The sequence below is a fragment of the Gordionus sp. m RMFG-2023 genome, chromosome 2, assembly GCF_954871325.1.
Source record: "Gordionus sp. m RMFG-2023 chromosome 2, tfGorSpeb1-WG-v2, whole genome shotgun sequence".
NCBI lineage: Eukaryota > Metazoa > Nematomorpha > Gordioida > Chordodea > Parachordodidae > Gordionus > Gordionus sp. m RMFG-2023.
This window is the reverse complement of record NC_088776.1, coordinates 12,917,436-12,931,446: the sequence shown is the minus strand read 5'-3', so window position 1 is coordinate 12,931,446 and position 14,011 is coordinate 12,917,436. Positions and strand designations below refer to the sequence as shown.

The 14,011-nt window shown below is 28.0% G+C and overlaps 1 protein-coding gene across 1 annotated transcript; it reads left to right on the top strand.

Moving 5' to 3' along the window:
• The first annotated feature begins 4,033 nt into the window (after positions 1–4,033).
• Positions 4,034–14,011, top strand: LOC135923123 (uncharacterized). Its single transcript, XM_065457705.1, has 3 exons — positions 4,034–6,021; positions 9,416–9,683; positions 13,229–14,011. The coding sequence occupies exons 1-3, from the start codon at positions 4,213–4,215 to the stop codon at positions 13,447–13,449; spliced, it is 2,298 nt and encodes a 765-aa protein (XP_065313777.1). The 5' UTR covers positions 4,034–4,212; the 3' UTR covers positions 13,450–14,011.

The following is a 14,011-nucleotide window of genomic DNA, read 5'->3' as shown; positions in this document are numbered from 1 at the left end:
AGTCACAATGTTTTTTTTATCGGTTTTTTTTCTATTCTATTCTTATATACAACAAATGGGAAAAATATAATTTATTTATCGAGTCCTAATTTTAAAATAAAATGTTTATAAATTGTCAATTTTGTTTTGGACCATTATTTGATTTAGAACAAAACACCACTTCTCATCAGTAAATGAAAAATCAAGTAAAAACGATTCCCCTTGCACCATTTTCAACACCAGAAGATAATGGCGTGTCTATTATTTTAATCCGGAAAGGGGTGAGAGGTGTAAAATTTAAATTTTTTAAATTATATGAATATCCCCCCCCCCCCACCCAATATGCTACTGTTAGAGAATCACCAAGAGACAATAGTTTATATTATAAAACTACAACAGCCTTATGTGTTTTAATTGGGTGTATAATTTAAAAAAAATCAATATATTATTAAGATCACGATCATATTTTTTTAAAATTATATTTTAATAAATAATTTTTGTTTTAAATCTTTGCTACATTTCTTTAATTTGAAAAAAAAAATGAAGATAAAATTTCAAACCTTATTATAATTTAAAATAAATATGATATAAACTTAATGTTTGCTTTACATTACATAATTTTTATGGCCTCTAAGCAGGGAGAAAAAAAAGGAAATTATTTTAAAGATTTTGGTTGTAAGAAGGCATTTTAAAAAAAAATTTAATATTTTTAAAGGGGAATTTTAACTTAACCCAGAACTAGAAATTTTTGAATCCCAACCATCAAATTAAGATAATAAAATAGTTAAGTTCCCTCTATAATTCATGTATGATTGCCAATTTATTATATTTTATTTTTTTAAAAATAAGTTTTACGATATTCACGATTTCACAATTTTTCTGATTTCGATATTTTTTTTGAGTTTCACGATTGGTATTAATTAAAATTAAATATAATTTATTTTTTTAACAATTAACTCAATAAATATCAAATATTTGGCTAGATACCAAAAATATTTTGCTGATAAGGTGCAACAATTTTTTTTTACCCTTGGATTAGGTTAGGAAATTCCAATTATAATTTACCAGGACAAAATCCGATAAATGTTAATAGGGGATGTGCTGCTTTTATCAGGAACAATTTGGGCAAGTGGTGCCTTTTTATACCAGGACAAAATCCGATAAATGTTAATAGGGAATGTGCTGCTTTTATCAGGAACAATTTGGGCAAGTGGTGCCTTTTTATAAATAAAATAAAATAAATCTAAAATAATTCTTATACAAATTTTCAGATATTTTCTAAGGGGAGGGGGGGGGGATACTTAACTTTTCTCACCATATTGGAGGTCTTTAGATCCCTTTTTTGACTATCTGATATATATTTTGCAAATGTTAGTATTTTACTTAAAAAAATTTTTTTTTTTAAGTGTGTGGGGGGGGGGGGGCGGAGGAGGAGATGTAATATACGAGTTTAACGCATCGCAAACTTGACTTGATTGATAATGCCACAACACCATTTCAATTTATTTTTTTGGCAAGTACTTAATTGCTTTCAATTTTAAGTTTTCTATATTGTGATTTGTGAAACTGACACTAGTTTTCTGATATTTTATTAAAATAAAAGTTTTTGTATTTACAATAACTTATAGTATGAAATATGATGTTCAATTATTATGCTCAGGGAATCAAAAAAAGGACACTTTTTGCGTTCCAGGAAAATTTCAAATTTATTTGTATTTGAGTGGCATGGTATAACTTCCTAAACAATTCGTTAAATCTTCAATTTAATAGCAAAACAAAGCCAAATTCTTATATCTCCCAATTCTATGGGAAATATGTTAAAAGCAGCGAAAGGTATGATTCTGAGTTTAGAAAATTAGCTAAAGAAGTTATAATTCAAAATTCCCCAACAAAAAGTAAACTAAAATTTCTCTTGATTATGAGGTAGAGAATAAATCTGTCCTTTTGACAGATCAGCAAAAGTAAATAAAATAAGTTTTTTTTCTTCTATAGATGATATTATAATAAAGTTAATTGAAGAGTGCACAAATTATTCTAATTTAGAACAATTATAAAATCATATTAAATGTTTTGATCATTTATGAAATATGATACAGTTTTAGACATAATACTTCTTACTTTTACATAAGGCCATGTAGGTTAAGTTGCTACATGTATTGAAACGATAAAAATCTTAATTCCACTTGGTAGCCTATAATATATTCCCAAAATCTTGAATCTATATTACCGAACATATGTTTAGCCCTAAAAATCCTATTAACGATATCAATTATTGAATAAGTGCGAAAAGTTTGTTAGGTAAAAAATAATTGTAAACTATTTGCTCAAGAAAGACACACACATAGGCATAGCGGATGTGGGGAGGCTTTGGAATTGCCTGTTTTCGTAAATATCTTTTAACTAATAAAAAAATCTCTTAAGTATTTAGGTCTATAGAGAATAATCTGTTCCGATTTCAGTTTGATATGTACCATTACCGTTTTCCAGATATTAACTGTTAAAGTTTTATGTGCCAAAAATATAAAACACTCAAATTAATTAAAAAAAATTTTTTAACGTATAACGATAGAGAACTTTTATTTCTTCTTAATTGATACTTCAAAATAATTTTTATCTCCATTATTTATTTCTAAAATTAAATGTAAACTTAAATTATGGTGTGATGTTACACCCTCCCCCCCCCTCCCCCATTGCACCTTTGGCAATTTTCATTATAAATGGAATCGATTTGTACCGTTTCAAACTCGATTTGTACCATTATCTTTTTTGAGATATTCGCTTTCAAAATATTAGCGGTAAAAACAAAAACACTCAAAATTAATTTTTTTTAAACATATAAAACGATAGAGCCTTTTTTTTTCCTAGTGATACTTCAAAATAATTTTATCTCCATTATGGATTTCTGAAATCAAATTTTAAACTTAATTGTGAGCCGATTTTGATCTCAATATTATATTTCCAAATTTGTCTAATTTTTAGCATTAAATAATTTAAAAACTCTAGTCATATCATACGAATATATTTACTAACTCAAGCTCATATTTATTTTAGTTAAAATTAAAATATTTAATTGACAATCATTACGGAAATTTTTTCCTAAATTGAGTGTCTCAAACGCTGCGTTCCAAACGAAAATAATCATTTCAAATGGTATCGTGTAAATTGATCAAATTAAGGCTTTGCGTTTGCACCCATTTCAAGAAACATAAACTGGTTTGCTTTTTTCAATACATTTTTAATCGTCATTTTGAAATATTATATAAAATTAACTTATCTTTTAGAATGGAGTATTTAGAAATTAAAATGAAATAAAAAGGCAGACGATAATATAATTTACAAAATAGTATTCTTTTTTTGGAACTTATTTAAAATTTTAATCGACGATATTAATTAAAAAGCAAACTCAATTTAAACAAGGGATGCGTTGAGCTTTTTTTTATATCAATACCTCGTTCTAGCTTGACTAAATTTACGAATTTAATATGCGAATTTTGTGTTAATAAGCGTAAATGTTCACGTTGCATAACTAAAGTTAATAATTAATTTTAAATTTCGGAATCCTATGTTATTCATAAAATTTTAAACGAACACATATGATATGTGAATTTTGTTTTAAATGGCTGGATATACGAATAAATTAGTTCACTAAATTCGTAACTAATTTGGTAGAACTAAAAGAGGTATAAAAAAGTGCAACACGCAAACGCTTAATTTATTCGTAATATAAATTCCAATTTGACAAAATCTATTGCAGAAAAATTCTCAAAACTGAATTTTATTAAAGGTATATATTATTAAAATTACCACCTGGATTACAAAGTAACTTATTTTTCCGGCGAATTGTGACTTTGTTTATTTAGCCTTGAAGCTAAATTTTATCATATTTTTTTTTTAAAAATAATATTTTTTCTTATTTTAATAAATAAAAAAAATTTGTTTATTTTTATAATTAATTCTAAACCAATGTGTTTTAATTTTATATAATTTGGCAACAAATTTCTTTATAATATTAGGATAGGTGTCCATTTGATTTGTCACTTATGACAGGATTTATATGTTCAACTTAATTTCCAAATTCATTTAATTTTTTTATATATTAAAAAAAAATAATTGATCACAAATAATCAATAATAACTATAATAATATATCAAAAATATATGGTTCATTTAAAAAAAATTAAATTACCCTTTTCATACATAAAAAAAAAATCCTAGATCAAATGTAAATATTGAAATGATCTTAATGGAAGAAAATGGAAATAAGTTAGATAATTTAAAGCACCCTGAACCTTTACCCTCCGTAAGCGATCCACTTATTAAATACGACCATCGCCTCTCCAACTCTACAACTAATAATGGATCTGGTTATATTAACGCAAATGGACATAACAAAGGTAACTACGACGCTAACGATTCGCACAGCAAAGGAAAAAGTAGTACATGCCTCGCGGGAAATAGTGGCACATGCCTTACTAGGCGCCTCAAAATATACAAAAACGTTTTCGTGCTAAGCTTCTCCTTCTTCTTACTCTTTTCGGCCTTTCAGGGCTTGGTTAACTTGCAAACTAGCATTCATAGTGATGGGTTAGATAATGAGAGCTCTTATCAAAATGCGAGCAATAAAAATCAAGGAGGCCTAGGCGCTTACACTATGTGCGCCATGTATTTAGCCTTAGCCGTGTCTTCTATATTGCTACCTCAAATATTCATCGACCGTCTCACCCTTAAATGGACGATAGTTCTATGCATATTATTATACACGGGTTATATATTCGCAAATTTAAGACCCTCCTGGATCACATTAATACCTGCGGCTATATGTTTAGGGTTGGCGGGGGCCCCCTTATGGACAGCTCAATGCACCTATATAGCCCAGTTGGGAAGATTCCTAGCACAAGTTATTATCAATCAACGATCTAAACGAGCTCACGTTGAAGCCGTGCGAAGCGGAAGGGATTCTGATAGGTACAATTTAAAATTATTGACAAATAAAGATACGAGAAAAAGAAATAGACAAATGAGCTACGATTCAAATCGCGAGTCCTTGAACAGTGACAATACCAACATAGAAGAAGGGAGAGAGGTACAGTACGGGAAGATGAAGGAGATCGATAGAGATGATGATGATATTAATAACGTCTCTACTATTACTAATGATAATGATGAGAGCCACACCATGCATAAGAATAAATCAATAAAGAGGAAGATGGTTAAGAAACTTACAGAAAAAACGATTCCTCATTTACTAGGAATATTTTTTTGCTTTTTCCAGGGTGGACAAATATTTGGTAATATTATATCCTCGTTGACGCTACAATCAAACGTAAAAGATATATTTTTATTTCCGAAACCAATTCCACTAAATACTAACTATCAGTGGCATAGTAAAAATACAAAATCACTTCAAAATGTGCATAGGTTATATGAATATTTGGCTCAAAGACAATATTGTGGTGGAAAGCATTGCCCTTTAACCGATAGTAATATTATCGAATACATTCGGAAAGATAAAAACTATTCCGGTATATATGGTCAGGATGTTCTGTCCGTGCATAATTCTAAAACTGGTTTGGTAAAGTTAAAACACAGAGAAATAATAATATCAAAAATCAACATGCTATGTTACGTATATGCCATTATGAGTATGTCTGCTGCCTTGATGGTAGCTTTGTTTTTAGACCCAATATCTATTCCTAGCTTAGCCAGCTTAATTCCGGTATCTACTATAAATGAGGCTAGTGACAGAACAGATACTTTGCATAGGACTATTCTGAATCCTTTTAAGAAATCAGATAAAATATTAAGCCACAAACTACTCAATGATACACTATCTCCCGCTCTCTCGCCTTCCATTCATAAAGAATCGGAAATGTTTAATTTCAATATTGCAAAAACGAAAAACATCAAGTGTTGTAAAGCGAATTACTTATATGAGATCGGCTCCACTTTCAGACAAATGAAAAATAATATCCAAATCCTTCTTATACCATTGACCATTTACATGGGCTTAGAACAAGGTTTTGTGGCCGCTGATTTCACTCGAGTAACTTTAAAATATTTTTTGTATTAATCCCATATGATATTAATCAGAGATATAGCTAAAAGAAACCTTACAGAAATCTAAACTGAACAAGAATCAATATGTCATTCTCAACCATAATCTCTAACATTACAATTCTTAAACCCAGGGATTCGAACCGAACCCGAACCCGGAAAAGAAAACCTGGGTTTTTGCGTAAAAATCTGAACCCGAACCGAACCTGAACCCCGTTTATAGAATTTTCAAAACCCCGAACCGAACCCGTGAATTTTATTTGAATCCGGGTTCCACCGGGTTCAGCTTATTGTTTAAAGTCATATATTAAGATATTTGTGTAAATACAAATATTTGTAATTTAATTGAGATTTTATAATATTTTCAAATTTCCAATTAAATGTGTTTATAAATTTTAAACAACTTAATGCATTGCATATACGCCATTTTTAAAACTTATTTAATTTATTCTCAAAGATTCCTATTGGAGTGTTAATAAATTTTAAACAATTAAATTCATCTAGCCAATTATTTTTAATTTTTAACTTATTCTCAATGATTATTAAGAGGAGAATGAAAGTGAACAATTCAAAGTAAAAATTATTATATTGTATATTGTTAATTTAAGGAAATATGTCATTAAATTTTTAAAATTGATACATGACTATGCTTATTTTTAACTGTATTTTGCCTATAAATAAAATAAAAAATTTATGTTTTATGTCAAATTTATGTCTAGTTTTTTATGATTTAAATATAATTTTTTTTTTATCAATTCAAAAATTCTTATAACCAAGCTGAACCCGGAACTAAACCAGGGTTCAAAAATATTTCCCTGAACCGAACCCGAATTGAACCCACTTATTTTTATTTTACCTTAAACCTAACTCGGTGCCGGGTCCGCATCCCTGCTTAAACCTTTCGTCGAATTGGAATCTTCAAAATAAAATTCCAATTCTGGCGTATTGAAAGTATAAGGCCATTTCCAGACAAAACGTTTTTTAGGCGGTTTCCTAGACATGTTTCCAGCATTTTTCTGTAAACATGCCTATGAAACTGCTTTGAGAAAACATTTTTTCTGGAAATGCCTAATATGAAATTTATTATAATGGTGTTCTATCCATGTCCTTTTTCCTAAGGAGAGACTTTTAATTTCATACATAGAGTTAGGTTGGAGAAATAATTTTTAGTAGAGTAGACTTATAAGACTTCGAGAGGATAATTTAAATTCCTGGTCATGTTCTATATAAAAAGTTTAACATTCATTTAATCAAATACATCACTCTCCCTATTTTCATATCTTTCCATTGCAATTTTTATCGAATGATTTTTACACATCTAGCTTAATTTTGTTAACTTAATACATTTATCCATTGAATCACGTTGATTTCGTGGTGGTATCTACCAACTACACCTATAAAACCAACACATTTGGCCCAACACTCCTGGATTTTAATATTAAACTCTGATATCGTAGTCAATTCCTACAGGACCGGAGGGAATAAAAAATAATTTGGTTTTACACTCATTTTTTTATTTATATTAAAATGCTTTTTTTCTTAAAATTTTTTTTAATCATTTATAATGTATTATAATTATTTTGGGGAAGAAAGAGGTGAGGACTGAGGAGAGCTTATGGGAGGAGATAATTTTTATTGGCTTAAAATCTGAAATACACAGAAAAGGTATTATTTTTGGCGATACCGATTACTGAGGCATCGGGTCTAATTTTACAAACCAGGCCTTATTAATCAAACTATTTTATTTATTCCGAAAAGCCCGACCCTAAATATAAATTATTTGTCGGCACGGCCCGATATTTTTAATATTCGGATCTTGGATGGTACCACTAATACTTATAAAAAATTACATAAAACCATACATTAACCCAAATTTATTTAAATTCTTAAATTTTTATATTTACTTCTATGGCTAAAAATTATTTTTACAAAAAAGGCCATTTTTTCCCATAAATTTTGAAAAATTAGTATGCATGATTAAAATCAAGTTTTAATTTAAATAACATATTTTTAAAAGAATTTAAAAAAAAACGCCAATGATGTAATAGTAATAAAAATGAATTTGAGAAATTTTCTTTTTTTTTACAGATTGTGATTGATAAGTTTCTTAGAGGGGCAATGTTTTAAAATTATTTTATTAAATTAAAAATTGTATAATTCTCAAAAACTAACAATTTTTATGATAAATTATTAAAATATTTAACCATAGAACACTTAACTAGTTACAACGGATTTACTTTCAGACTTCCTAAAAATAACAACTAAACAATTTAAATAGTCATAAATTTAAAAGTAAATAAGATTTTTTCAGAAAAACATATAACATCCTATTTTATAAAAAAAAATGTATGTAGTGATTTTTTTTATTCAATAATTAGCAATGTTTTAAGCACAATTTGCCATGTTGCACTGATCTCATGATGTTATCAGTGGTATCATAATTGAGAAGGGCAATTTGAAAATCGTTAGATATGTTGGTTTCATTTTTCATTTTTACTATCCAAATTAAAACCAAATGCATATTTTCTTTTGTAGGACATTATAAAATTGATGTATTCTCACCTATTTATAACCTCAATTTAATCTAACCATTTTATAAATATTTACAATTGAATTTGTTTAGAAAGTGTTTTTTTGAGCATGATCATGATTTACCAATAACATGAATTATTTAAAGACAGTGGCATAGACAAGAGTATTTGGGGTTGAACCCCCCCTTCTATGGATAATATGATATTTGCAATAATTGTTGCTATTCACTAATCAGATCATTATCTTTTTTAGATAGTTTATAATATATAATAAATAGCAATAAAGAAAGTTTATTTTTGCAAATATTATAAATAAATCAGATTTTTGATGTTAATATTATATAGTTTTTTAAATAACTTTTTTGGCTTTCACCAAATAAAGTTTTTTTGAATTTATCAATTATTTTATCATGCATAATTAAAAAAAAATTTTTTTTATCTTGCATAATTAAAAAAAATTTTCTTATCATGCATAATAAAAAAAAATTCTTTATAATGAAATTTAATTATCAAGAAGCATGGTGTTTCTATAAAATATCAAATTTCTTGTTGTTGACTTTAGTATCCTAATTGTAGGTTATATGATAAATTATTGCTGTGATGCCGTGCCGATGTCAAAAACTTGCATAATGGCATCCTAAAATAATTAATTTTCACTCAAAGAAATTGTTTGCTCAAATATGATATATTTTAAGGTGTACTAATTAAATTTCGGCGTGCTGAGGCTTTTTGCCTATTTTTGCTGATGCCACTGAATTAACGCTATCTTATTGCACATTAATTTAGGCTCCGAATTATGTTTAAAATATTATATATATAATGTTGATTTTTTTAAATGTCAATTGCAAAAAGGCATTTGTATCTTGCTATTTTGGTTTACGATTCGTGGGTTTAGTCATGTCCTTCTACGGGGTTATCGATGCCTTATCTTCGATTATGGGCGGAAGTATCAACAACCTTTTCCCTAGATATCTCATCTTCGTTCTCATATATTTTACACATATTTCTTGTTTACCTGTCATGTATTTCTACCCTAATTTCGGTGATAAATTCATGCACGTTTTATTTATCGCAGGGTTATGGGCCATAGGCGACGGAGTGCTACAACCACAACTAAACGGTATCTATAACATTTTTATTTTTGTGCCAAGTGATTGAATGGAGTAAAACTGAATTCATATGGGATCCGATTCGGATTTAACAGCTTTTAATGAGAGCAATCTTTCTTTAATAAAATAAATAATTCTTAGATTATTATCATGAATAGAATTAAAAATAAAATTAATATTAATTAAAAAAAATCGATCTCACAAACGGATTTTAAAAATCGATCAGCTGTAAAATTGTGTTGAATCGGATCCCACTATGAGTCCAGTCTATGTATATAGTTAGATAAAATTAAAGTGAGAATAAGTATAATTATAAATATTTTTTTATTAATGGAAGGGGGGGGAGTATAAAAATTTCGTATCCGGTCCAGCGAAACTTTTATCGTGAAACACTTTTTCGAGAAATTTTTATCTCGAATGTCTTTTATAGCGAAGTTTTTAGAGCGAAGGAAATATAACGAAACCAATTCCGCGAGATTTTTCCGCAAAACATTCATTGCAAAGACAATATCGCCAACCCATTTTTGCGATACTAATTTCGCAAAACCTTAATGCGAATACTTTAGAGCGAATACATTTAGCGAAACCTTTATCGCAAATACATTTAGCGAACCTCTTATTGCGAATGCATTTAGCGAAACCTTTATCGCGAACCCTTAATGGCGAATTTTTTACTGCGAATGTATTTGAGCTACGCGAGCGTATTACCGCGAAACTATAAATATATTGTGAATGCATTTATTAAAAGAAACATATAATAATTTGCCCACATAAGTTTCTATCATAAACGCAAAGTTTTTAAGAATCTTTTATTACTTATTGTCTGTTAAGTAAGCATGTGACATTTATCTTATGTGATAAAAAATAAATTAGCCATTTCTTTCAAATCTCTCTCTCATTCATGGTTATAAGTAATAGAGAAAAGATATAAGAGCCTTAATTGCCATTGGGAGAAAATTATATATATATATATTCAGAGTTGGGCAGGTCCTCTTGTAATACCTAGATACATATACAGATTCTTTGTGAAAAAATGAATCTTAGATACAGATACAAGTATCTTTTACAAAATATCAAAAAGATACAGGATAAAAGATACTTGTATCTTTTACTTATTTAGAGTATCTTAAATACAAGACACTTTTAAATTATCATTACCAATTAAATTAGAATAGCTTATAAAATACAATTTTTACTATTTATTTGTTAAGAACATAACATACACATATAAGAAGAATGAATATTTACAATAATTTATAAATCATTTAATGATGAGTTAATTATAATAATCAGGCATTTTAATATTAGTATTAGCCCATCCTTAGCATAGAATGAGAAGGGAGACTAGTATTTTTAATTGGAGTGAAATATTAATTTGCAGAGTATTTAAATTCATTATAAGATAATCAAATTTTTCAAATAATTTATCATTAGACCTTTGCTGTTTCGGCGTACTTAACATTATACCAAAATTAAATAACCTTAATTGGAGCTGATGAAGGTAATGCAGTTTTATATGTATAAAAAATTTCCTTAATGGAAAGATAATAATTAAGCATTTATAATATATTTCGACTTAATATAATTTAAAACCTCCAACTTAATGTTATTCTTGTTTGTTTTATTGAACTCAGCACCATTTGTTTCACCAAAAGAAAAAATCATCGTATGAGCTTGATTATATACTCTTAGGACTTCATTTATTAAGATATTTTGAAATTATTTTTTTTATTATCCGACTCAATCCATAAGTTCTTAAAATATGGATGTGATATTGATGTCAAAAAAGCCACATTATATTCAAATCATAGGAAAATATTTTCTTAAAATCTTTTGCCCATACCATCTTGGGCAGCTTTTAATAATGGTAGACAATATTGTAAACTTTGATTTTTAAGATAACCTATGCCCCTTTTAACTACACATAAATTATATACATTATTATGTTTAACAAACTTTGTGTTTAACCCTTTATCATGTTTTGTTTATACAGGTTATATATCTAGCCTGTAAATTGTCTTTTTAACTTTTATTTTAAAAAAATTTCCACAAAATATTTTAAGATCGGGATATGATTCAGCGGAACTTATTTCTATAAATTAAATTTCACTACCATGAGTGTTCATCATCCTACAAATTGCATTAAATTGGTAATTATATTCTATCGAGTTATACATTTATATATAAAATATAATCTATACTTATTTCGTTTTGGTGTTGTTATTTTTTATCTTTCTACCTTAATGTGAATTGTTAATTTTACAGGTAAATTTGGCTGTCAATATATTAAAATGTGGAGGAAAAAAATATGGAAATTAATACAAGATTTTCGAAGAAAAGAAAATATTTACTGTGATATGTAAAATTTTAAACATGAATATTAAAAAGAATCTGTATCTGTATCTTTTGTCAAGAAAATAAAAATGAAAAAGATACAAAATTTTTTTCAGAATAAAGGATCTTAGATGCGGATACTAGTATTTTATTAGAAATGTCAAAAAGATACAGAGTACAAGATACAAAAGGATATTGTATCTTGTATCTTGGATACAAGTATTCGCGGTACTGCCCAACTCTGTATATATTAAAGTTTTGCAGGAAAATTAGTACAAAACAAGGTCTTGGCGGACTTTTAATAAATTTAACGCGCCTGGCTGGACTTCCTTTTTGTAAATTATTAAAAAATTTTAACCAGCCGGAGAAAAATTTGACGCGATGGGTAGGCAACTTGTACAAAACTCTTGCCGGGTCGAACCTTGCAGATCTCTAGTTTCTATATCAAGACACAGGACAAAACGGGTTAAGTGTTTATTTTTTATTTATATTTATACATTTTTTTCTGGGGAAATTTATATCTTAGAGGGACAGGCTTATTAATATTTTTGGCATAAGAGTTTTATTTAGGCAATAATATCAAATGAAAGCTAATAAAAATAATTGAGTGCCAAATCATTACTCTGAGTCCTCGAATTTAAATCATGGAGAAAGCATGGATAGCATAAAAAATTATATTCCGATAATAAATTTTATAAACCAATTCTAAACTCAATAACATTATATAAATTATTAAGGATAAAAGAGAGTTAAAACTCTATAAGTGTGAATCTATATTTTTATTTATCAAGGTTAAAAGAAAGTTAAAAACTCTATCAGTGAATCGATTTTTCAAACTATTTTTTTTAAATATTAGTTAGCTTATATGGTCTAAAAATAAATGTTTCAAAATAAAATAAGTCACAAATAGCAGATATTGACTTCGCGATATATGTTTCGCGAAATAGTTTTCGCTATAGTTCCCGATTTCGCGATAATGACCTTCGCTATATAATTTTCGCAATTTCACTGCAATGTGATAATTCTAAAGGGTTCACGATAAGGGTTTCACTATAAAAAAAATTACACTATTGTCTCCGCGGAATAGTATTCGTAAATGTTAATTCACAATAAATGTTTCGCTATAAAATTCATTGGCTATAATAAACATTCGCGATTAACGTTACGCTGAATTGATATAGAACCCACAATTTCTATATATTATATTAAAATAAAATTTAAGGTTTGTACGGGACACTTTTCAATAAACGAAAAGAGACATCGGCATACGCTAATTGCAGACTTTGGGAAGCGGTGGGATTTCTTATTAGCTTTGGTCTACATGAAAAACTTTGTATTAAATATAAGTTTATAATACTGGGATGCGTCTTGACCATTGGAATGATTTGTTATGGATTAATAGAATACATTTTATTTAGGAGGCGCCGTCAGAGTTCTCATTAAATCTGAATATTATATTTTGGCTGTATCCTAGTATCAATTTTTTTTAAAGTACAAACTAGATTTAATAATTTTATGTCTTTTAACATTGACATGGACATTTTTCATATGATTTATAATATATGCAAAAATTTACCATTTTTAAAGTGGAGTGTAGCTTAAAGTTAAACATCTCAGCTTTGGTACAACAGGTATCAAATTCGAACCCCATGATTTGGCAAAATAATTTTCATATCAATCTTTTTTTGCTGAAGCTAATTTGATATTAGACGCGAAGTTATACCCTCTAGTGAAATTAAACTGAACTCAAGGTTGCCAGAGAAACCAAGGAGGGAACTAAGCATCTGATATCAAATTGGTTTCAGCAAATATAAATGATCTAATGGTCCTGATCTCAACATTTCTGGTCCCAAAAAAATATTCATACATGTATTTTAAAAAAAATAACAATTATTTGCATTTATAAAAGTATGGTTATCTATAACAACATTACCGTATCAGCTAGTTATAACATTAATTAATTAACTTCGAACTTATAATTTAAAAGTGAGATCTAGTGGCGTCA